Genomic DNA, 24,001 nt, shown 5'->3' with positions numbered 1-24,001 from the left:
TTGGTAGAGCAGTGTAAAAGGTGCAAGCTGGGGAGAGTATTGGCAGAGAGATGTGGAGGGGCTAAGGATCCCCTTGTCCTGAGCTGTCACCTCTGCAGGCCCTGTCTGGTTTTAGCTGGCAGTGTTGAAGTGTGTGTTTATGTGCAGGCTATGGCTATCGCTCCATCTCGACTCTCTGGATCAGGGGTGGGATATAGATTTTATCTGTCAATCTTGTTTTGGCTGGTCATGGCCAGCCTGCAGTCGGTGTGACCTCTTCTTCCCAAGGAAGCTGTGGCCTGTTTGGAGAGGCAGAGAACAGGTCAGGCGTGAAGGGAAGAAGGCAAAGGGAGGGAGAAGGAGCAGCATGTCAGCAGTCATGCCCAACTGCCTGTGGCCTCTGGCATGTACTGGTCTTTGCTGTAACAGGGAGGGACACCTGTGTGCATAAACACCACAGCCTTGCAGGGCACAGGCCTCGGTCTTAACATGATGCAGGAGGGGGAAGGCAGGCAGCAGAGTGGGCACGGGAAAGCTGGTTGGGAGGGAGGTGGGATATATCCCCTTGGATCCCAGTTGCCATGTCCTTTCCAATATCCTTTTTGAGGCTTAATACTGCTTTGTAGTCTGCACTTCCTACCCACAAATGGAAATGTAGGTGCCTGTAATGCCTTAGTGTGTGCTGGCACTGGTTCTTGCTAAAGAGCAGCCCCTGGGGAATACAGAAGCTCTGTCCGTAACAAATCACAGGGATGAAGGGGTGGAAAAGGTGATTGCTGCTTTCAGACTGTACTTGAAGCTACCTCTCTCCCCAGGGACTGGAAAATGTATAATACAATGCAAATGAGGGAAATAAAACCAGGTCTGAAATCTGCAGAGAGCTGCTCTGAAAAGCACAGCAGGTCTGAGACAGATGCCTGCATCCGTGTGGAGTTGGCATGGGAAGGGGAAGTGCTATCTCCCAGACATACTGGAGGTTTTTTTAAAGAATCTGTGAGTGTGTTGACAGAAGGTTTGAGCAGGATCCATAGAAGCTATTACAAAGCCTTCTTGTTAGCAATGAAGGTTCTCAAATGGTGGAAATATTAAAATGTTCAGTGCTTAATGTAGAGTGCAGTCAGCAGCCAAGTGTTGCAATGGAAGTGTGCTGGCATTGTTATCTTTAGTGTTGGCCTTGTTATCTTCAGTGCTTACTTCCTTTGTTCCATCTCTTGTTGAAGTGAAGCCAGCTGACTGTTGGCCTTTGCTGGTGACTTTCTTGTAGGATCCAATTGAAGGAGCATTGTGACTGGACAATAAAATAAAGCAGGCAAATCAGTGTGGATAAATGTGGAATGGTGTATGGGAGAGGCCAGGGGGAACCCTAACTCTGCTTGTACAGTGAGGGTCTCCTTGCTTCTTCCTACTACTAAATGGAGTCTTGGCTAGTGAGTGACCTAAGCAATTGTCTCTCTACAAGGTAACATGTTCCTAACAGTAGAAAAGAACTATATTAGTATCACTGTGCTACTGCATCCATCTGTAAAGTGTATTTGACCTGGCCACTATCTCATTCCACTCATCTCAGAGTATGAACAGCAGAACAGGAGATTGTGCTAAGACAGACAAATTAAGAGGCTTGGGTACGATTTCTGTAAGGAAAACTACAGAGAAATACTAGGATTCCTCAGCTGACAGAGGAGGGTGATATCTGCAGATCGCGGAGGAAAAGTCAGTGTGGATGGACAGGCCACAGGCCTAACTTCAGACTGGATTTGAGGACAGATGAGGCTAGCCCGAGGCAGACGGGGGTGGGTTCATGGAAGGGAAGACCCACTGAGGATCATTAAAGGCAAAGACACCTCCGTTCCTGGGGGAAGGGCTTCAGGACATTGGAGTGTTTCTGTCACGGGAAGGGCAGCCAATGCAGCTGTTTACAGACTGTTTCCATGTTGTCTGTGATACGGATCCCCACTCACTGCTGGATATTTGAGTTCACCTATATTTGCTTCTAAAGCCCTAGGTTTGTGCGTGAGCTCTGATGAGGGTAGAGATAGTGACTGAATCTCTTCTCCATGTTCCCTTTCCTGCCAGCCTCAAATGGCATCTGTTATCCATGTCCTTGTTCCTGTGGTAACTCTGCAGACTGATGCTCTGTGCTCTCCTCTGCCGGAGCAGTGGCAAGTGCTGGAGAGGCTTTCTTTGATGAGTGATGCCAACCCAGCACTGTCCTCTTGCACTGTGTGGTAACAAATACAGAACACAGTAATCCAGGTGCTTTCCTAGTGCAGTGGCTGAGGGTTTTGAACTTGTACATTCTTGGTCCATCTTCAGTCCTAGAGTTGTTGTGATAAAGCAGAGATTTGTGGTGTCTCAGCATCCTTTTATTCTATACCTTTGAGTGATTCTGGTTGCAGCTCTCTGCTCAGGGAGGTGTTTTATTACTTGGTCACTTCTTCTGAGAACATTTTTGCTGAATGATACTTTTAGCCATCCACAGCTTTCTTGGGCTCCCCCTGGGAGACAGAGTAATCTTCCAGATGGATTACGGAACATCTCCACAAAGGATTACGTTTCCTGGAGGCAGCATAGCTGTGCCTGGCCGTATGTTTTCTGCAGTGCTCCAGTTGGGATAGAGACCAAGTGGTCACAGTGTGAAAAGAAAATTAGAGAGAATGGCTGGTTTCTTTCACAGATGTCCTGTCTCATCTCTTGACTCTGCTTACACAGCGCTACTTTCTGAGTGTAGGTCTTGTAGCTATGGTTGTGTGGCTTGGCATGTTTGTGGAGGCCAGAGCAGGGTCAGGAAACCATGTGAGACTTCAGTAAATGAGTTAGGCGACTCAGAGGAGAAAAATAGGCTTTAACCTTGCTGCTTGGGGATCTTGCCCACAGTAAGCTCATGCAGTCACTTGAACAAACCCAACCACAGCCCTTCATGTCTCTCTGGCTCCTGGGGAAAGCACTGTCCTTGTGTGGGCAAGTTCACATGGGGCCAGAGTGCCTGTGCTGTGTTACAGAGCATCTGGGAGCCTCCCAGCTTGCTGTCTGTCCTCTGCTGAAGACCCCTGTGGGAGAGTAGATGAAGCTGTGTAGAAGAATGCTCATCTGCCCTCTCTCTTCCAGGCTTACCTGGAGTCCTTCTACAAGTTCTGCAAGACGCTGGGAGGTACCACGGCAGATGCCATGTGCCCAATCCTGGAGGTAGGTCTGGAAACTCTTGTAGCTGGATGGTATTACAGTGATGGTCATCTCTCCCTGCTCAGGCCCAGCTTGTCTGCCAGTTGTTAAGCATTCTTCAGTTAGTGTTCAGCATCCTCATGCCCACTTGACCTGCTCACTGGGAGGCCTGGGCAACACTGCTTGCCTATGACTTTGGTTCCCCAAATACTGATACCTTTGTGGCGACATCTTCATCCTCTCACGTGGATAACAAGTGGGAGAGCTACCAGGGCTGTTTGGGTCACAGCCTGTGTCCATGCCAAGGCTTGCTGTGAGATGTGCAGGACTCAGGAGCAGTAGGTAAGAGAGACTCCTTGATTTGGGCAGGATTTGTGCCTGGGATGGGGATTTCCTCACCTGAATGCTCCCTAGGTACTGGGGATACTGGGAGCCTGCACTTGTAGCCTGCCCTGGCTGAGCAAAAGAGAGCTGTACACATCCCTGCAGCCTCCTCATGCTGCCCTCTGATGTGGCTATGTGCAGAGTAGCACTGTTACCTGCCAGCCTCTGGTTAAGATACTGCATCCCAGCATGAGCCACTCTTTTCCCACAGTTTGAAGCTGACCGGAGGGCCTTCATTATCACCATCAACTCATTTGGTACTGAGCTGTCCAAGGAGGACCGAGCCAAGCTGTTCCCACACTGTGGCAAGCTCTACCCTGAGGGCCTGGCTCAGCTGGCCAGGGCAGATGACTACGAGCAAGTCAAAAATGTTGCTGACTACTATCCTGTGAGTGCTCTGGGATGAGGGGCGTGGGGATTGGTACAAGAACCTTCTCTGGATCAGAGCTCCTTGGGGATCTGGGAGAGCTTGTGGCTTGACAGCTTGGGGACAGGGATGCCAATCTTCTCTGATACTGTTGGTCCTGTGCTCTGCTTGGCCAGGACTTGGCTTCACTGAGATGTCATTGGCTTGTTAGTCATGGCTGTCATTTCAGTGGTGACTGAGAGACAATATTCCCTGTCCCAGGGTGTGGGAACTTATCACCAAACCCTTGAGGTGCTGATGTGGCAGCAATGACAGGCTGTCCTTGCCTGAGTGAGAAGAGGTGTTGCCCCACTTCCAGCCCTGAGCTCTGGTTCAGTTGAAGATGGGATGCTGATCTGGGAGGACACGTTTGGATTTGTCTGTGTTCAAGCCGCTTTGTACATGACTGGGGATCTGTTTAGAGTCAGTGTCCCCTTACTGAGCAGCCTGTGTGTGTGGGCACAGGGGTCTGGCCCAAACACTTCAGTCTGTACATGGAGGGGTCTGTATCTGATGCCCCTTCTCCTATGGCTCAAAGCAATTATACACCTTTGAGAACAGCACATTTCAGAGGAGAGGGGCAGGGCTCGTGGTTTCTCTGTCCTCTGACTAGACAGGGTGGCTGGAGTAACTGTGACACAGGGGGCCCTCAAATGCTGCTGAAGTTGGGTACAGAGTATATCCTCGTGTAATGCCTTTCTGCAGGAGTACAAGCTGCTATTTGAAGGGGCTGGCAGCAACCCTGGAGACAAAACCCTTGAAGACCGGTTCTTTGAGCACGAGGTGAGTGAGCCCTGACGTGCTTCTTGACGTGTGCCATTTGCAAAGCTCCAGGTGTCAGGAAGCTAGCCTGCTGCCCTGTCAGCAGTGCTGTGGATGAACAGGGTTTGGGGGAAGGAGAAGCATGCTTGCCCTCTGCTCCTGCATGAGGATGGGGGGCCTGGCATAATGCTTGGTCTGTTGTCTCACCCAGACAGATTAGAGCAGTGTGGGGAGGCATGTTTGGGGCTGCTAATGGATATTTGGTCCATTGATAGGAAAACTAGAGTGTAATTACATGGAAAATAAGGATTTTCATGGTACCTGAGTTATAAATATTTCCTTCAAATGTCAGAGCCTGTCCTGAGCCATGTGCTGTAGGTTAGAGCTGTCCCGAGGACCTAGAGAGATGCAGAACAGGATACCTGTGCTGAGCCTTCCAGCCTTCTGGGAAGTCATGGGCCCTTCCAAGCAGCTCCACTCTTGCCTTGACCAACTCCTCCTATCTGAGGTGAACAAATGACATGTCCTCCTCTGGGCTTTCCCCAGGTAAAGCTGAACAAGCTGGCCTTCCTCAACCAATTCCACTTTGGAGTCTTCTATGCCTTTGTGAAGCTGAAGGAGCAGGAGTGCCGCAACATTGTGTGGATCGCAGAGTGCATCGCCCAGCGGCACAGAACCAAGATCGACAACTACATTCCCATCTTCTAACTCTGCTCTGCTCCTGTCTGACCCTCCCACCCCTGGAGTCCGGAGGGACCCCTAACTCCCTGAGTGGTCCCTTGCCCAGACTCCAGGGATGTCCCATCTGTGGAACTGGATCAAATGAGGAAACTGTACAGTTGCTAGTTAAATTATTCACAAGCTGAAGTTTGAGTTGTGTGTACTGTGAGATGTCCGGAGGGATGAGTGGTCCAGGCTTAGCCCTGTGCAGCAGGAGGTCCTCCTGTTGTGTATGCAGTAGTCCCAGTGTTCCTGTACTAATTGCTGTGTGTGCTTATGCTCATAGAGCAAGCTTGAGCTGCGGGGGACTGCCTCTGAGGGGGTCCCACTGCTGCAGAGGAATAGGTCAGGTCTGCCATGGCTGGGGGGCCCTCTGTCAGTGCTCTGCACGTCTCCTACTCAGTGTTGTTCCTGTGAGATGTAGTTATAATGTGGTTTATAGCGTAGCCCATGCTGCTGTGCAATCCCTGCATCCCCTTGTAGTGAACCCTGACCTGGGAGAGACCAAGCAACCCGGGCCAGGACTGGAATGGAGCCTGTGGGAATGTGAGGGCAGAGCCAAAGTGCTTGTGGAGCACATTCCTCCCACTCTGGCAGTGTTTGCAGCTTCTCTGTGTCTGCAGAAGCAGCTCTCATCAGTCTCCCTGCTGCCCTGTACAGGGCTCCATAAGCTGGCTGAGCGCCTTCCTCAGAGCTGTGGAGACCCACAGCTTACAGTTTATTGTCATAACCATGCAAAAACTGGGGTTCCTTTGGGCTCTGTGGGTGGTGGTGGACCCCTGCACTCCTCCAGGGTAGACATCCAGGCTTCTCCCCTGCAGAGGATGGGTTGGCACTGCCATGGAGCTGTATGGCACAGCTAGCCATGGGACAGAGCAGCCTTAGTCACCCTGCTGGGGGCAGGGATGTCCCAGGCCCTGCCTGTCCGGGGTGGGAGCCAAGCCTTGGGCATGGTGTGACAGCTCTGCCCTTTGCTGCCGTGTCCTGGCTAGCTCCTAGTTGCACTTGAAGTCTGGGAGATGTGCAATGGCAGCAGACAAGCCTTGCTGGAGGGAAACACGCTGGATGCTGCTGGAAGGATCAATGGAGAATTGGCTCTGTCCCAGCTTGTGCTGTGGTCACCTCTGCAGTTTGTTTTTCTGTGAGCCCCTCCTCTCTACACCAATAAATATCTGCCTACTGCACTGTGCTCTCCTGCTTACTTGGGCACCTGCTCCCACAGCCCCAGCTGGAGGCTCCATCAGTCACAGGGAATCTGGTAGTTGTGGTAATGGAGCCTGATGTGGTTCCTGAGTGAGTTGGGACTCTTGTTTCTACTGCAGGCTTGGTGGTAGTACCACCCCATGAGCCCCAGGGTACTTCCTCCAGCCCAAGCCATAACAGTGCCTGGTCTGTGGGTGCAGCTGCCCGTTGAGCTAAGTGGTGCCTAAGGGGTGCAGCCTTAAGGGAATGATCCGTAGGGATCATCCTTAGGGATGTGGGGATGTCCCTGGCATGTGGGGCTGTCCACATGACAGTGTGGGCACTGTCACTGCTTCCATCCTTGCCCCAGCAAGCAAAAACAAAGCAATAGAAAGTCTTTGGCATAGGGCTGGAAAGAGGAGCAAGGAGTGGGCACAAATCCTTCCTGGCAAGCTGACCCCTTTTCTGGGAGTACCTGTGGCACCTGCTGCCACATGAGAGGCTCCTGCCACAGTGCTTGGCATGGTGCCAGCCATCACCCAGCTCAGCTCTGCCCACAGGCCGGGCATCCCTGAGCAGCATTGCAGCACTGCACTGTGGAAGGAGACAGCCAGAACCTGCTGGAATATCAATAATGGATTTATTTAAAAAGTGACAATCACATAGTTCATCTCATGAAGAGCTCTGCAGCACTGGCAGCCTGGTCTCGGCCCCTGCACTCATGGGGAGCATGTGGAGTGTGTAATGAGTGGCAGGGAGGCAGTGGCCATAGGATCCCAGCCCTGACCCAGCCAAGAGGGGATGGAGACAAACAGCTCTGAGAGCAGAAAGGAAGGTGGTGGGCTCAGGAGGTACATCCCAGCCTGTGGTGCAGAGCTGCTGAGACAGGCAGGGATGGGCCTCTTGGAGGGTGCACGGTTAGAAAAAATACAAAACCACGGTCTCTAGAAAATGTTGATTCTTGTACAATAGAAAATAGATCTACCTGATTTTGGAAAGAAATTTGGTTTTTAACGTCTAGCGCTGATTGTTCCCCCACAGTGCAGGAGGGCGGTGCCTTTGGCTTTGCATGTGCTCGGGGGCTGGTGTGCCTGGAAAGCCTGGGAGAAAGGCCGTGTGCAGGCTGAGGTCAGGCCTTCTTCACATCATTGTGGTGTTCTCGCCGCAGCGCTCGGGGCAGCTTGGGGTTGATGAAGAATCCTTTCAAGAACAAGTCTCGGACAAAATAGGGCAGGTAGCGGTGTATGAAATACATGATCCCAAGGCCCTGCCCTGGGTAGTAGCGCACGGCTGGGTTGGCAGCCAGAAGCCCGTCTGTGATGCTGTTCACCACCGCGCTGAGGTCCTCCACCGCCACCTTCATGAACTGGATGAACTGCTGGTTGATCTCCTCTACATAGTCCTCACCGTAGGCCTGCAGCAGCTCCTGGGGCAGACTGGCCAACAGCTGCTGCTTCTGCAGGTTCCAGAAGGTAGGGTCACATGTCGTCCCTGCAAGGAAACAGTGCCCGTGAGCTGTGTGTGCCCCCCACTCCAGGGCACCTGCCATGGGTGTCAGAAGCCCCAGTCACCTTCCAGCCTCACAGGAAGGTCCAGCTGAGACCCTGGCAAAGATTGCCACGAGGGAAGCACAGTAGTAGCACCATAGTGACTCTTGCTAGTCTGAGACTGGACCACGGTCTTGGACCCTGCCTCTAGTGGGAATGCTGCTACCATAAACGTGACTGAGCTGCTTTGACCAGTCCTGGTGGTATGGGATCTGCTGGCAGGACTTGATCCTGATGTTTCCAATCCACCAGAGCCCAGCGGCCAGAGGGTAACTGCTGTCCCCATATGGCTGGAGATGCTCAGAAGCTTCATGCTTGCACCACCAACTGCTCGTCCCATTGCTCTATCTTCTGCCCCCCTAGGATACCTGTTCTTTGCCCACAGGCACTGACCCTCTTACCTGTTTTGTAGTAGCCAGGCAGAATGAGGCTGACTTTGATGCCCCAGGGCTGGAGCTCGCTGCGGAAGGTGTCCATGACCAGGCTGAGGGCTGCCTTTGAGGCCCCATAGGCTGCCAGGCAAGGGAAGGGCATGTCACCTGTCATGAGTGAAAGAATGAGTGAGCCAGTGCTCCACCAGGGACAGAGTGGAGTGGGGGTAAGGGCAGGTCTTGTGTAGGGCTGTGTTCCTGGCCCCTGCTCAGGGAAATGGTTTAGGGTTTGTTTTGCTGAGAAAACAACTGAAATTAGCTTCAAATTATTGTTTTAATGGGGTAAAAAAAAAGTGGTGAGGGAAGAGGAAATTGATTTTGCTCCCTGTCCCGCTAAAACTTGGGATTGTTATCCCCAGTGGAGGATTAATGTGTTTTAATGGGCAAAAAAAAAGGGCAGGGGAGAGGAAGTCAGTTTTCCCACCCTGGCTGGGGCAGTCATCCCCAGTGGAGGCACATGGCAGCTGGGCTTGGGTTGCCCATGACGCCTGTGACCAGGCTGATTGTCCCCAGCCCCCATGTCTCCCCATGTCTTGGTGGCTGCTGTGGGGTTCAGCAGTGCTCCCAGCTCATCCTAGAGTTCCTGGTGCCAGTTGGCTGAGAAAGTTGGAGTGCCTGGGGGGTAGGACCTGCACCACACCATGGGGATTGTCAAGCCATGCCTGGGCTGAGGGTGCCAGGGGTGCCATGTTGGAGGGAGGCTGCTCACCTGCAGGGCTGCTCACGGTGACAATGCGGCCGCTGGCAGAGCGGAGCAGGGGCAGCAGCCCCTTGGTGAGCTCCAGGGAGCCAAAGAAGTTCACCTCCATGCAGGTGCGGAACTTGCCCAGTGGCGAGAGCTCAGCATCAGCGATGGTGTCATTGAACCCGGCATTATTCACCAGGCCCCAGAGTCCTGTGGGGATGGGGTGCTTGAAGAGGTGACCTGAATGGGGAAGCCCCACCCTGGGATTCCCAGCTGCTCCCCAGGCTGACTGGGGGGTCCTGCAAAGGACTTGTGGGGTGCCCCAGGACAAGAAGAGAGCTTGGCAAAGGCTGTTGGCACAGGTGCCTGCAGGGATGCAGCCCCCTGTGGGGACACATGGAAATACATGGAGGTTTGGCACTGTCACACTGGCTGCAGGCTGAGCTCCCGGGGAGTTCTGTGGGGTTGTCAAAGGTTCCTCCTACCTGTGCTGTTGGTGTGGGCCTGGATGTGCTGCAGGACACGCTGGATGTCCTCTGTCTTGGTCAGGTCCATCTGCAGCAGTGTTAGCCGTGGCGAGCAGCTCCGGCGCAACTCCTGGGCACCAGGACTCTGCAGGTCCAGCACACTGGCAAACACCCGAAAGCCCATGATGTCCAAGTGCCGGGCTGTTGCCTGCCCAAAGCCCGAGTCACATCCTGAAAGAGACGGGAAGAGCCTTTCAGTGGCCAGTGACAGCCACTGTCTGTCCCCAGCCCCCAAAGATCGCCTAGCTCTGCCCCTCTCACTAGGAACCAAACACCCACCTCAGCATCAGTTTCCCTTGCTTGAGGACCTCCTCGGCTCTACACCCCGCTGTAGCTCCTGACATCACCAGGATGTGACCTTGCCCTGGGGCATTCGCAGGTCAAGGAGCTGCTATTTTCTCTCTCTTGCAGCAGGAAGAAAACACTCCCTTTATCTACAACCCCATCGCCCCGAGCACCTCCCTGATTTAAGGTGCAGGTAAACCCGCAGGCACCAGCAACCACCGGAACAGCCCAGAGCCCTGCAGCGATGCGGGGCCATCAACCCTCAAAGTAGCCTCTAAAAGCTCCATCAAGCACCACTCAGAGCTGGCATAAGGCTCCGTGGGAGACTTTTGACAAATGCTTTTCACCTCCCAGAAAGTGTTCAAGAGGCAGAGAACGCCTTCACGTGCTGGGGCAGGAGGGCATTAAAAAGGGTGAGGGAAAAAAGGGATTCTGGTCTGCTCCTGCTACCCTGCCTCCTTCAAGGGAGCATCCAAACGGGATAGTCCACTCGGGAGAGTACTGGTGCTCCGTGCCCAGTCCCAGCTTCATCTCCTCCATGTAGGATCAAACAGGGGCACCACAGGTGACACTGGCACCCGCAAAGCTACCATCGCGGTGGCTGGGGGACAGTCCAGGCAGAAGCTGGCTGTTGCAGAGCGGTGACAAGGCCAGTGGCCAGGGTGGAGTGGCCAGGATGCAAACAAACAGCAGCAGCAAGGTACAGGCTGTTCCCGGGGCCGATGGCAGCACTGATAGCTCAGGGAGCCTGTGCCACAGCCACTGCCCAGTCACATTAACCATTAACAAGGGAGCGCTGCAGGGGCAGCCCATGGCCCTGCACCCTCCTGCCCGGCACCTTTGGGTGCTCCTGAGGACATCGCTGAAAATGGAACCTGTGTGGCACCTGGGGCCATCTCGGGATGGACACAACAGTAGCCCTGGGGACTGTCATCACACGAGATTCAGCACCCCTCTACCAGCCTTTCGGAGAGGGGGTGGGCACAGGGCTTGGCTGCCTCACTCTTCCATAGCCCCAGGCTGGGATTGGGCACTTACAGTTCTTGGGGTACCAGCTAAGCATCACTTCGGCATCTCTGACCTAGTCCCCAGCTCAGTTTTACTCTATTGCTACGTCAGAAACATATAATTAAACCCCTGGCCAGAGGCCAGAGTGATAACACAGCCTGGAGCTGCTCAGCGGGCAGGAAGGGGCTGCAGGGACCTCACTTTCCCACACAACACCCAAGACTCATCATGGATGTGTGCAAGGTTGGCTGAGCATCACCCCAGCATTTTCCCTGGCATTGCCCTAGCATCACCCCCAGCACCCTGGTCCGCAGGGCATGCTGAAGGTGCTGCCAGCACAGCACCTGTACCTCTCCCCTCCCCAGGAACAGTGCATGCTGCCAGCAGACAAACAGATAAGGTGCATTTCACCTTTCCGAGCAATGTGGGAGAAAACTGCAATAAAGATAAGGCTTAAAAATAAAAGTGCTTGTGGTCACAGCCTCATCAAGATACAGCTGACAGGAGAGTTACCTGCACTGCTCCCATGCAGCCAGCAAGAAAAGATTCCAGTCCAAACGAAGCTTCTTATCACCACGTAATTCAAAACCCCAGGAAACATCTCAAAAAACTGACAGCCAGGTTTGCCGGCTTCTTGCAGGCAAGTCTGGCAAGGACGGAGCAAACACAGCCACATGCTGTCCAAGTCAGGCAGGGTTTGTTTTGCCTTAGAGGAGCAGGGCAGTCAGAGGGTTTGTTTCGGAAGTTCTAATTTATTCACACACACCAAAAAAAAAACTCCTGGGAGGCTGGCGGGAGGCCCAGGGCCAGGAGGGTGAGGATGCTCTGGTGTTATTTAAGGTCTCCGCTGCTGCTCAGCTTCCCATCCGCTGTGCTCAGGCATGGCCAAGAGTGCAGGGAGGGACAATGAACCCCCTGGGCCCATAACACGTGGCCCCAAAGCCTGGCAGCTTGCCCAGGGCCATGTTCACTCCCCGTGGCCACCAGCACATGAGCTGCTGGCCACGCTGGAGCTGGCACAGGAGCCATTGCCGCTGGCCCAGCCCCGCCGGGAGCGCTGGAGCCGTCCAGTCTGTGCAGCCCCAGCAAGGCTGGCGCTGCGCTCACCGCCCTCCCAGGATGCTGCATCACGAGGAGATGCCGGCGCCAGTTCCCCCCGCCCCAGCTCCCAGCTTGCCAACTGGTTTCACAGTCGTGCTGGAGGGAGGGACGTGGTCAGATCAAGCACAGAAGCATTGGGAGCGCAGCAGAGGAAAGCAAGTACCTTGAAGCCCCCCATTGCATCCCCACGGACCCTGGGCCAGCAGACAGAGGCTTTTGCTGCAGCAGGAGCAGAGCAAAGCCTGAGTCCAGGTTGCAAAATCCAGCAGCCCTCCACAGGCTCAGCAAATCAGGACAAACTCTTGCACCAGGGGCCAGACGACTGTTTTCCAGAGCAGCAGGTCAGCAGCAATTCCTGAGGACTTTGCAGAAGCTCCAGACACTTCAGCAGCTCCCCAAAGAGTGAGAGACACAAGCCTCCACTAGAATTTTGGTAAGACAAGCCCCAACTTTACTTATCTTGAGCAAGCAAGAAGGTTCGGCCTCCAGCATCATCATGATGGATGCCCTCCTGCCCACTCAGAGAGGGCAAAGAGGACCGACCCCACAGCATCTTGCATCCATTGTCCAGAGTTGCTCCTCACTGGTGACAGCAGAGCCACCGCCAGGGCTGAGCTGTGCCAGCTGGGCAGCTCCCAGCCAGCCTGCACCGCTCGTGCTTCCTTGCTGCCAGGAGCCAGCTGAAGCTGCAGTCCCGGTTTGGTGTGGATGCATTTCTTTCAGGTGAGTCAGGCATGGCACGCTCTGACATTTTGCTGTCTCAGGTATTGACCCTGCTCTCCTGCACCAGCACCAAGGCCACCATATACAGACATGCTCAAAGTTAGTGCTACAGTTTTCTGATTGGAGCAGAGAGGGTCAATAACACAGCTGTGACCCAGGAGCTGCTGAGCCACAACCATGTGCCTGCCCCTGCCCCCACTGCCGGCACGGTACGTGATGGAGGGCTGGTGGCACAGGTCTGTGGTGCTCCCCCAATGCAATCTAGGAGTGACTTCTCTTCCCAAGCAGCAAGCTGAGAGTTCTCATCCATGAGTTGTGCAGCCTCGTTCTGGAGCTGTGGAACTGCAGGCTGAGCATCTTAAACCCTGAGCTATAAGACAAGCATCCTCATCCCTGAACCACAAGTTGTACATCCTCATGACCTCTGCATCCTCATCCCTGAACCATGCACAACAGGTGAGGACCAATGGAAATCTAAGCAGTGAGAAACACAGCTTGGCTGAAGAATTCCCATGTGGCTGCAAAACCGCCCAGAGCCTGGTGGGTACAGCAGCTGGTCTTTGGATCTAGTCCCTCCACAGCCACCTCAGCTGAAGACCCTGGTGTGGAAGCTGAAGAGGGGTTGCCCCAGGGCTGAGCACCCCTGTGATGGATCAGCTCCCCCACAGTCACCCCTAGCAGCATGGTCAGTCAGCAGCCCTAGGGTGTGCCCCAGGCATGTGGCAGTGAGGCAGCTGGAGTCACCCCTTGAGGATGCTCCATCTTTCACCAGCTGGGAGCTTGCCATCTGCATTGGGCACTCAGAAGGGCATCACCCTCTCCACCCCCATCAGCTCTGCAGACCTTTGCCTGGGTGCCCCCTGCTGCTCCCCAAATGTCAGGACATCAGTCCCACCTCCCCAAAGAGCTTTCGGGCTGTGTGTCCCACCACCCTGACTGAGAGGCCTCACCAAGATGGAGCTGTCACGAGGCTCAAGGACACCATCAATGGGGGGAGTTGGGGTGCCAAGGCCAAATGGATTAACATGCTGAGCCACTCGTTTCCATAGGCTCAAGCTCTGCCTGGGGTGCCAAGCTAAACATGGCCTTCTGGCTCTGACAGGATTCACTGCCACCATGGATCCAGTTTCTCTGGGCATGGTATGGGATTTAGCTGGGCAGTACTGAGGGAGGCTCAGCTGGTCTTTGCACAGTGCAGGTCCAGACAGGATAAAATGCCCAGCAAAATCCTGTGTGGGCAGAGCAAGGCCCTGTGGCCAACACCTTCTGGATGCTGCACACATTTGAAGCAAGGAGTGATAAAGGGGTGATGTCAGCCCTGGGCCAGAGGGAACAAATTCTTGGCAGGGCACAGGAGAGGGAGGGGAAGGCAGGAGCACCTGTCCTCACAGCAGCTGGGCCACCACAGCCAGCCACAGCACCAGCCCTGGCCTCCCCAGCCAGGCATCAGCTACCATCTGCCCACACCCAAGATACTGCTGGGGGAGTGGGGCTGGGAGGGAGTACCCACAGCCCCCAACCTACCCAGTATCATCACTGTCCACAGGAAATACCACCCCAGACAGTGGCTTGCATGGCATGCCGTGTCCCCACTCCCCATGGGAACAGCCCTCATGCCCTGGCACAGGCAGATGGGGCTGGGATGGCAGCAGCCCTGGTGATGCTGCTGCTGGTCCTCAGCACTGGGGTTCAGGAAACCATAAGCCTAATTAAATTAAATTAAAGCCAGAAGACACCTTTAGGGATGACCCAAATTCCTAGTGAGTGGATAATGCAGGAGCCCCCCATGCAAACAGCCTGGGTGGGCATCCCTGCAAAGCCTCAGCCTCCTTCCTGAACAGGATCTGAGCCAAGGGGGGCACACACTGCCCCTGCTTCTCTAGGACCACCCCCTTACACAAGGCAGTCAGCACAGGCAGCTGGAGGGAGATTGCTGATGGCTCCCACAGCCCAGGATAGACACATCCCTCCAACAGGTCCTATAGGTCAGAGCAGGGATCAGACCCTCAGCCCCACAAGGAGACCCATGACAGAAGGCAAAGCTCAGAATGCCTGTGGCAGGGGGGTACATGTGTGACCTATCCCTCTCTGTGCCGGGGACAATAGCCAGATTGTATGAATTACAGTGGATTAGCCAAGTGTTCCTGGGGCCTTAGAGTCATCACCTCCACCCGGGAAGTTATCTCCCATTTAACAAAGACAAGGGGGAAAATCTGATTTTCTGCCTAGACAACCAATGCAACCAGGCAGAGATGACGAGGAGCCCCCAGGCCAGTGTGAATGCACCTACAGCTTCTGGATTAAAGGCCATTTCTCAGGAGCTTTACTAGTGCATCCTTATTGGGGACTCGATGGCGATGGCGCAAAAGCAGCTGGGCAATAAAAAAAAGTGTCAGAGGCCACAGCCCTCCCCATCACTGTCACTAAAAGCCATCCAGACGCCTTATCCCCCACCATAGCTGCAAGCAACAGATGCTGTTTGCCACCGGTGGGGCTAATGAACACAGGAGCTTATTAGTGCCCTGGGACAGCAGGACAGGAATGAGCCCAGCCACCCCCCTGCAATGCAAGGCCAGTGTCTGGTGTGATGCTCAAAGAGGTTGGGACCTGGGAATTAACACAGCCCTGGCATGGCAGTGATGCTGCTGCCAGTGAGCAGTGACCCTGTGCTCACAAGCTTATGAGGGGAGGGAGGAAGTGCCACCTCCAGCATCGCTGCAACACTTCGCAGAAAGAGAGCACAGGAATTTCCTAGAAGCAGCCGCTCACCGCACCCCGGGGGCTGGATGGCATCTTCCGGCAGCTGCTGTCTCCACCGAGGGGAGATCCTCTCCCCAAAAGGAGTGGTGAGACTCTCACAGACAAGAATTTGATCTTCCAGCAGGGAGGGATAAGCAAGAGAAGACAGCAGCACAGACATCACCTGGCACAGGCTGTACATCAGAGCTAACCTGGATGAATGGATGTCCTTCTGAGAAAAGGAAGTTTTGCAGAGCTGTGGCAACAGCTGGGTTAATAATCACCTTCAAAGGTAACATGGTGAACTGGGAACACAGAGCCAACAAGCCTCGAAAGCCATCCATCAGGAAGAGCTGTCACTGGGAAGGACACCCATGGCCCAGTGACAGCTCGACCAGATCACTCAAGATCAGTGCCAGTGGCAAGCTGGCACTGGTAACACATCCACCTGGGCTCTTGGAGAGGGAGAGGCTGGGTAGGAACCAGGCTGAGAAGCCAGAAAGCTCCACCAGCTATGTCTGGAATGATGCTTCTGAGGAATAAGGTAGTGGCAATAAATCCATGGCTGGGGCACCTCTAGTCTGCAAAAGAGCTTTCCAGGGACTCCCAGCAGGCTGGAGAACCACCAGCCGAGCCCCATATCCATTCCTCCTCTGTACTAGCAAGCAAGGAGCAGCAGCATCAGGTCACACCTAAGGTCTGCTACAGGCAGGACTAATCCATCCACAGGCAGCTGAAGGACCACCATGAGCCATCGCCACCCAGAGACATCTCAGGGAAGGTGTTTCTGGCCACCAAAAGCACCACAGCCGTGTGGCATGACCAGGAGAACCTCTAACCACGTGGTGGGACAGGTCAACTATGGGAGAGCTTTGAAGTGCCACCCAGACAGCACCATGGGCAACTCACAAGTGATGCCAGCAGGGACAAAGTCATGCTGGGACAGCTGACCAAAGCAGCAGGTCAGAGCAAGCCCAGGGGATCACCAAGTTAAACATCTCAGAGTTTTCATCACCCCAATAAAGCTATGGCAGTTTCAGTGCAGCACTACCAGTTTGGGGGTATTTTGCTGATGAGATATTTCTTTGCTTGTAAGGTGCCATCTCATCACTCTCCTTGTCACAAGAGTAAACTCCCACCACATGCCACAATCCCAAGCAAGCAGAAGAAGTGGTACAAGTCCTGCCCATTCCCACATCATGATGGTCTCTACAGCTGCACCAACTATTTTCTTTTGCAGCTTCCAGATCCATGTGAAGCGGGGGACTTTTTTTTTTTTTAGAAACAGAGCAAAACACTTGAGCAAACACCAACTGAGCTTCTGCCAAGACAGCTTTTGAAATACACTGAGCTGTTTAAGCCCCCAGGCTCAGAGCTGTGCCTCATGACAACCTCAAGCCACCTGCCCTTTCCATACACAGTTCAAGTTGTCTCCTCCTTACCTTCCTTACTCTTCACCTGCAGGTTTCACCAGCTCTTCAGAGTAAGAGTTTGAGTATCATAAGACTACTTGGGTACATTTTCCCCAAAATACATGAAGGTGGCCCTCCAGGCTGATGTGCTTGGACATAGTTGTGCTGACCCAGGCAATGCCAGAGCAGCACCCACATGTGCCCTTCAGCTTAGGCAGAGCCCAGCACAACAGCTGAAAGAGGGGAACACAATTCATCCTGGGGTGGCTGTGCACCCCAGGTTGGAGCTTATCCCCACCTGGTAACTGGGACCCTAGAGAGGAACAAAAATTGGTCACAGTGGGCTACTCATAGCAGGATTAGGGCCTGGTAACCCAGAAAAGCTGCAGCTTCCCCATCCCTGGAAGTGTTCAAGGCCAGGTGGGATGTAACTAGCAACCTGGCCTAGTAGAAGGTGTCCCTGTCCATGGCAGGGGATCAAGATGGTCTTTAAAGTCTTTTCCAAGCGAAACCATTCAGAGCTTCTATGATTCTGAGAGACCAGACTTTCAAAGCCAGCACAGAAGACATCAGGGCAGGTAGCTGAGCTTTTCCAGCCCATCCCTTCTCTCTGTTCCCAGCCTGCCTGGGAGTCACTCGCCATCTGGCTCCATGGGGTCAACCACCCAGCAAGAGGAAATATCGCAGCAAAGCCTGTAAAGCCAAAAACTGCTTTTCAAGATTACAGCCTTAGAGCCAGCAAATCCCAGGACAGCTCTATGTGTGACAGGGAAGCCAGCTCCCGAGGGGGAAGCTGATAAAGCTCAGGGGCTGGCTGCTCTCCAGGGGAGAAGGAAGCAAAAGTGATACGTTGCACATGCAAGCACACACAAGCTGAGAAAGAAGAATGGGAGATGGTGGATATACCACAGCCACTGAGGGGAGCAGGGAAGGAGGTAACAGGCACATGCTGGGGAGGTTAAAAATAAAAGGTCCTAAACTATACCTGTAGCAATGCACTGACAACATGAGGGAAATTTTTTCCACCTAATCATAGGTAATTAGAACATTTTCCACCTTATTATGAAACAGGTTGGAAGGGACCTTATAGGGTCATCCAGCTCCAACACTCCTGCTGTGGGCAGGGACACCTTCCAGATTGCTCCAAACCCCATCCAACCTGACCTTGGAGGCTCCACAGCAGTACCTCAGATCTGAGATGACAGGAGGGACATCAGGAGGTAAAGAGGTACAAAAGCCTTGCAGCCTTTCCTCCTGGGGAAAAAAAAACCCTCCAGCTGGAGTTTTAGACCTGCACTGAAAGAAGACTATGTGGAGAAGGCACAGATTTGGTGGAAACACCTTGAAAAGCCCCCTCCAACAAAACCCTGGCTGGGAAAGTCCACCAACCCTGTGCTGTGCTCCCAGTAGTAAAAGCAGCAACAGGCTCTTCTGTAACCAGATCCTGGCTTGAGGGGAGCTAGACTCAACAGTGGGTAACCCAATCCCAGACCTCATTAAAAATGTGCTGCTCATTGGACTAGAGGGCAGCAACTGCCTACACTTCTCTCCTTCCGAAAGCATCCGTTCCCATCTGACAATCTCATTTCGGCAGGGAAGTCTTTGCTTTGTTGCTCTCATGTCCCCGCATAACCCTGAGGCTAATCAAGCCAGCTTGGGTTTCTCTACCAACTCCAGTCTCCCACAGTATGAAACCTCAATGTGTTTTTCCTCCTAATTAGCTGTGCTCATCATTTTTGGTTAACGGTGCTAAAAACTCCCACCTCAACAGGTCTGTGTCATTAGTAGGCTTCAAAAGTGCTTATTATATAGATAAGTGAGAAAAAGCCGAGCATATCTATCCACATGCCTGTGGTGAGCAGGGGTAGGTATCTATTTCTGAAGAAACCTCACGTGGGAAAGAGGAATCCTAAATCCATGGAGGGCTGCTGACAAAGCGGGGGGAGAGCTTCAGCCCTGCAGATAGAGGCAGAAAAAACAGCTTTTGTGCTCAGTTCCCAAAAGCCAGCAGTAAACCCTATAACTACAGTTAAATGTTGCAATTTTTTAACTTCAAGTATACCAGGAATTGCTTGTGCACCAGGACTGGCATTTGGGTGTTTGATTTCGGTCCTGTCCCACCCCTCAGCTTGGAGGCAGCAGCTGCCTCTGCTGTTAATTTTTAATAGATTCTGGAAAAATCAGAGCAATTTCAGGGAATAAGCTGATTGTCAGCCTTCACTTATAGAATCACAAAATGGTTTGGTTTGGCAGGGATCTGAAAGATCACCTAGTTCCAACCCCCCACGCTTAGGCTGGGGAGAGATCCCAGGTACCTCCAAGCTGGATCACTGGCTCCAGAAGCAGAGTGGAAGTCACCTATGGAGAGCTGCAGCACTTTTGCACAAAGCATTTCTCACGGGAATGCTGCTGGCAGGCTCAGCACCAAACACTGGCTGTGAGTGTGCTGTGCAGGTGCTCCAGCCATGCTTTGGTGCAGAGGTGCCTGCCCCAGAGCCAGCCCTGACCCCAGCATTTCTCAGTCACCTTGTTTAGCTGGAAAATAGATCTAAGACAGCATCCTAGTCGAGACAGGAGCAACATTGTTTTTTTACCACAGAAAGTGATTTACCTTCATGGCAGAAAGCAAAAGTCCTAACATCTGGATTGAATCACGCAGTCCTGCTGCAGCCAGCAGATGCTTCAACATCTGTGGAGTCCATGGGAAACACTGAAGCGCTGCAAGTTGCAAAGCCTCTGTTAACCTTGAACATGATCTGAAGCTCTGACCCATTTCAGATTGTTAATGGGGCATGCAATTGTAACAAGAATGCTTCACCAGGAAAACCACACTTTCCCTGCAGCCAGGAAGGAGAAGAGAGGAGGACAGGGTGGGTTTGGGTCTGGGCAGCCTGACTTTCCAAACAATTTTGCTCACAGAGGTGATTTGTTGGAAGACAGACCAATCTGCAGGTGCTCCTAGCTTCCTTCATAGGCTGCACCAAGGAAGAGCAAGGATACAAGAGACCCAAACTGCTTCTCTCAGGCAGCCATCCTGATCTTTGGGGTTATTGGAGAGCTAATTCAGGTACCACCATTATAGACAGAACAACAAGTCACTATTTTCAACTTTCTGTCCAAGTTGAAGCGTAAGAACAAATACCTCGTAACACAACTCCTGTCCCTCTGCTTTGCAAAGCCCTGCTGGCAGGCAGACTCTCTAGGCTGGTTTGCATTCGGTGCTTTCCAAGGATCTGCAGTAAATCGGGCAATTGGCTACTGTCCAAAGAACCACCCCACACAGTCACACATGGCAGAGCTACACAACAGCAAGAGGCTTCTCCAGCTGCTCAGTGGAGCCCCGCAATGCTCCTGGCCATCCCTCCACCACCTCCAGGCACCCAGTTGTGTTGGATGGTTTGAATAAACTCACTGAATTCCACAGGCATCTGCTAAGATTACAGGAACCAAAGGATGGTCTAGGTTCATGTTAAACTGATCCAGTCAAAGCTCAGCCTCGTACAAAGCACTGCCAGCCTGAATCTGGTGAAGCCAAGAAATGGCAGCTCATCACCTCCCTCCAAAACTGCTCTTGCAGACCATCATCCTGCCCAGGCTCCAGAGGCTGGACCGCATTTTGTATCAACTCCCTGTGGGAAGGAGTATGGGATATAACACCCCTCCTCTTTGCTCACACAGCTCTGAGGAGTCCAGTGGCCCTAAGAACAGCCAGCAGTGCTGTTTCACATTTGGGAAGGGGGATGCTCACAAAAACCAGCCGTTTGATGATCAGAGCAAGCAGGTCTCAGTGAGCCACTGGCCCACAGGTGCCAGCCAGCAGCACCAGCACCCTGGAGTGCCCTGTCACATGCTGTGGTGAGGGATGCCAGATATTGGGCTTCCTTGCAGCTTCCCAGTGCTGGATCAGGCTCTGGTCAGGCAGCTGCCCATACTAACCCTGCCCAGACCTCAGGGATGTTGGGATCCCTGCGGTTTTCCAAGTTTGGCCAAAGACTGTACCAGGTGTGGGCTCATCTTTAAGGCAAGGGCAGGCTCAGGACAGCAAACCACAGGAGCCATGGAGATGGCTGCTGTCTCCCTCCCAGCCCAGGCCAAGCAGCTGATCCTCGCTCCGCTCCTCATCCCCACCATCCTCCTGGGGCTGACCTCTCCCAGCCCTGGCTGCACAGGAGGGCATTCTCCTCCTCCCTCAAAACAGCTGTTATATCCCCTAGGAAGACAGGATTAACACTTCCCTCACTCTCTGCCCCCAGACAGGCTGCATCCACTGGAGCCATGCTCTGGGAGAAGCTGGACCATTGGGATGCAGTACAAAAGCCCCAAGGTCACAGCCCCAGACAAACACAGCACTGCAGGGACTAGTGACCACTTACTTTGCTAGCCCAGGGGATGCATCATGGGAAAGCAGTGTCCCTTGCTCCCCTCTAGCAGCAGGCAGCTGCCTATCCCTGCTCCAGCCAAACCCCAGTCCCATATGCAAGTCAAAATGCAGACCTGCAACAGATGGGAAACGCCACAACTTCCCAGTCCCTGCTGCTACCACAGGGTCAGCAGCTTCGCTCTGCAGCAGCTTTGCTATTTTCCCACTGAGTTGCACAGTTAGTTTTCCTTCAATCCCTCCCATAACTAAGTTTTATTTAGCCACTGATGTCCAGACCAGCACGTGTGGCTGGAGCATCACATGCACAGCTCAACTTAGGGTTGTTCCCGGGGAGAGTGGGCACCTGGAAGAACTGAAACTCATCACCTGTGAGATAGAACAGCACTGCAGCCACCTTACCTTGCCCCAGATAAGCATCACTGAACCTGCTGCAGGATTAAGACAGTGACCAAGATGTGTATACAAGGAAATGATGCCCAAAGATTTTCAGGCTGAGACCTGCACTGCTCCATAGGGAGGGGCTTTTGTGCCATTTCTCAGTTGATCTGCAAGGTCCAGCACAACACACAGCATGGCAGAAGTTCTGTCCCTGACCTCACACACCTTCAGTGAGGCCCAGCATTGTCAGTCATCCTTGCCCATGCTGCTTGTTCTGCCAGGCTTTGCTTCCCATTGGCAAGAGGAGGAAGATCAGGCTGCCTTTCTCCCAGAGCTGATCCTTCCTGGCTGCTCCCACAGGAGACAATAACAGCTACTCAACATCTAGTTGCCTGGAATTAATCCGTAAAAGAATCAGGCTAATTACTATGCAAATACTCAAGTGAGGGATGCCATCCCCAGGAGAACAGCCCTCACATCTGCCCTATGGAAGGCACTTGCCGGAGCAGCAGTACAGAAACACCGATCCCACACCACAGGCTGCGCCTCGAACCTGTAAAACCACAAAGTATTTACAGCCAAGAGCAAACACATCAGAGCTGCAGAGGTGCCACCTCAATGCACTGGGGCAAGAACACCTTGTTCCAGTCACTGACTCACTAATTATACAGGCAATGCCAGAGAGCCAGGGCTGCCAGAGCCGGTGTGCCACAGGGCATGAGTGCATGGCTGTCAGACGTCCTCCCCAGGCAGCCCTACCCTGCTGCAGCTTTGACCTTCACTCACTTGAATCATTCATTCATCCACCGCCTTGTTCCTCTGATCTTCCTCCTCCAGAGATGATTCCCTGCACTTCCCACTGGTGCCACAGAACCCTTCAAGCTGAAAGCAGGAGCCAAGTCTTGCCTTAATTTTCTAGGAAACAAGCAAACTGCCTTCTCCAGCTTCAGCACCTCCAAGCCCAGCCCAGACATCTCCACCAGGATGCAGGCTCCTGTCCTTGGGAGCACTGCCAAAGTCATGCCCACAAGTTTCCCTCCCCTCTGCATCCATGCAGAGCCAGCAGCACCTTCCAGGCACACCTGGAGAAAAACCCACCCCAGCTCCAGCACTTCCTCCTCGCCTCTCCACTACTATTGCCTCACAGCAAAGCACTGCTGAGCCTGGCTCTCATCCTCCAGTTCCACTGCCAGGAGGAAGGAGTGAGAAACCATGTATACACCAAGATATCCTTCAGCCAGCAAGCCAGAGCCGTGCAAAACTTGGGAGCACAGCACATTCTCTAAGGAGCTCAGGACCACAGAGGAGCTCTGGACCAGGCAGCCCAAAAAGGAGGCAGGCAGCAGCTGGGCAGCATTTCCCAAGGATACCCACACAGTGGAGGACCTTGTTGCCAGCAGCTCCCTGGCTGGAGCTCTGGATGAAGCAGTGACGCTCAGTGCTGGGTACCCAGCTCTGTTGAAGCCTCTAAAGATACTATGAGAACCTTCCCAAGAACGAGTGCAGCTCCAGAGGGGAGGAAGGGAAGGGAAGGAGAGGAAAGCCCTTGGGCCAGCCGACAGGGTCTTAAGCCAGTGCTCCTGCTCTGTCCCATCTAATCTCGGGGCTTCCAGAGGAAGCAGCTCTCAGCATCGTGCTGCAACTAGTGGTCAACACTCGAGGGGCCATTGCAACTCCCTGCTTCGCGGGGCAGATATAGCCTGGCCGGTTCTGCTTGGACACGGGAGAGGATGAGGGATGCGCTGGCAGCGGTGGTTGGTCCCCAGCGGGACCCCACTGACAGCAGCGTCCTGGTGCCTGCGGGACACCCCACTCCGCTCCCCGCCGAGCCCAGGCGGTGCCGTCGGGGCGTCGAGGCCGTGTCCCCGCACTCACCTGTGACAAGGACGGCTCTGCCCGCCACCGGCAGCAGCCCGCGGGGCGCCGCCCGCCACAGCAGCAGCCCGGCGGCGGCGGCGGCCAGGGCCAGCCCCAGGGGCAGCGGCAGCCAGGCGCGGCACAGGCTCTGCAGGGCGGCCAGCAGCGCCAGCGGCAGCACCAGCCCCCGGCCCAGCGGCGGCCCCAGCCCCCGGCCCGGCCCCGGCGCCCGCCGCGCCGCCCGCAGCGCCAGGCTGCCGGCCAGCGCCGCCCACAGCGCGCCGTGCGCCCAGCGCTCCAGCCCCGGCTCCATCCCGGTCCCGATCCCGGGCCCG

At 54.0% G+C, this 24,001-nt stretch overlaps 2 protein-coding genes across 6 annotated transcripts in view; one reads left to right on the top strand and one right to left on the bottom strand.

Annotated features, from left to right (window-relative positions):
* Positions 1 to 6,594, top strand: part of ATP6V0D1 (ATPase H+ transporting V0 subunit d1) — a 34,238-nt gene extending 27,644 nt beyond the window's left edge. For all 5 annotated transcript variants that reach the window (XM_005526288.3, XM_014255492.2, XM_014255491.2 and 2 more), the window contains 4 exons: positions 3,085 to 3,162; positions 3,734 to 3,910; positions 4,634 to 4,711; positions 5,237 to 6,594. In XM_005526288.3, coding sequence (XP_005526345.1) covers positions 3,085 to 3,162; positions 3,734 to 3,910; positions 4,634 to 4,711; positions 5,237 to 5,398 — 495 coding nt within the window. In that variant the 3' untranslated portion in view covers positions 5,399 to 6,594. The remainder of the gene's footprint in view (positions 1 to 3,084; positions 3,163 to 3,733; positions 3,911 to 4,633; positions 4,712 to 5,236) is intronic.
* A 619-nt stretch (positions 6,595 to 7,213) lies between these two features.
* On the bottom strand, positions 7,214 to 23,979 carry HSD11B2 (hydroxysteroid 11-beta dehydrogenase 2). Its single transcript, XM_005526287.2, has 5 exons — positions 23,685 to 23,979; positions 9,741 to 9,953; positions 9,280 to 9,465; positions 8,541 to 8,678; positions 7,214 to 8,083 (listed from the first exon to the last, which is right to left on the bottom strand). The coding sequence occupies exons 1-5, from the start codon at positions 23,977 to 23,979 to the stop codon at positions 7,722 to 7,724; spliced, it is 1,194 nt and encodes a 397-aa protein (XP_005526344.2). The 3' UTR covers positions 7,214 to 7,721.
* Positions 23,980 to 24,001: the final 22 nt, after the last annotated feature.

The sequence above is a fragment of the Pseudopodoces humilis genome, chromosome 14, assembly GCF_049639895.1.
Source record: "Pseudopodoces humilis isolate 2021_Gansu_Grassland_sample_001 chromosome 14, ASM4963989v1, whole genome shotgun sequence".
In the NCBI taxonomy this organism is placed as follows: Eukaryota; Metazoa; Chordata; class Aves; order Passeriformes; family Paridae; genus Pseudopodoces; species Pseudopodoces humilis.
This window is presented reverse-complemented; position numbering and strand designations above follow the sequence as displayed.

Excerpts from the sequence above, each read along its gene's own strand:
- HSD11B2 (XM_005526287.2), bottom strand. The coding sequence starts at position 23,979 with ATGGAGCCGGGGCTGGAGCGCTGGGCGCACGGCGCGCTGTGGGCGGCG. Across the intron at positions 9,954-23,684 it reads CAGAGCCGTCCTTGTCACAG|GATGTGACTCGGGCTTTGGG; the intron begins GTGAGTGCGGGG and ends CGTCTCTTTCAG. Across the intron at positions 8,084-8,540 it reads GCCTGGCTACTACAAAACAG|GGACGACATGTGACCCTACC; the intron begins GTAAGAGGGTCA and ends GTTTCCTTGCAG.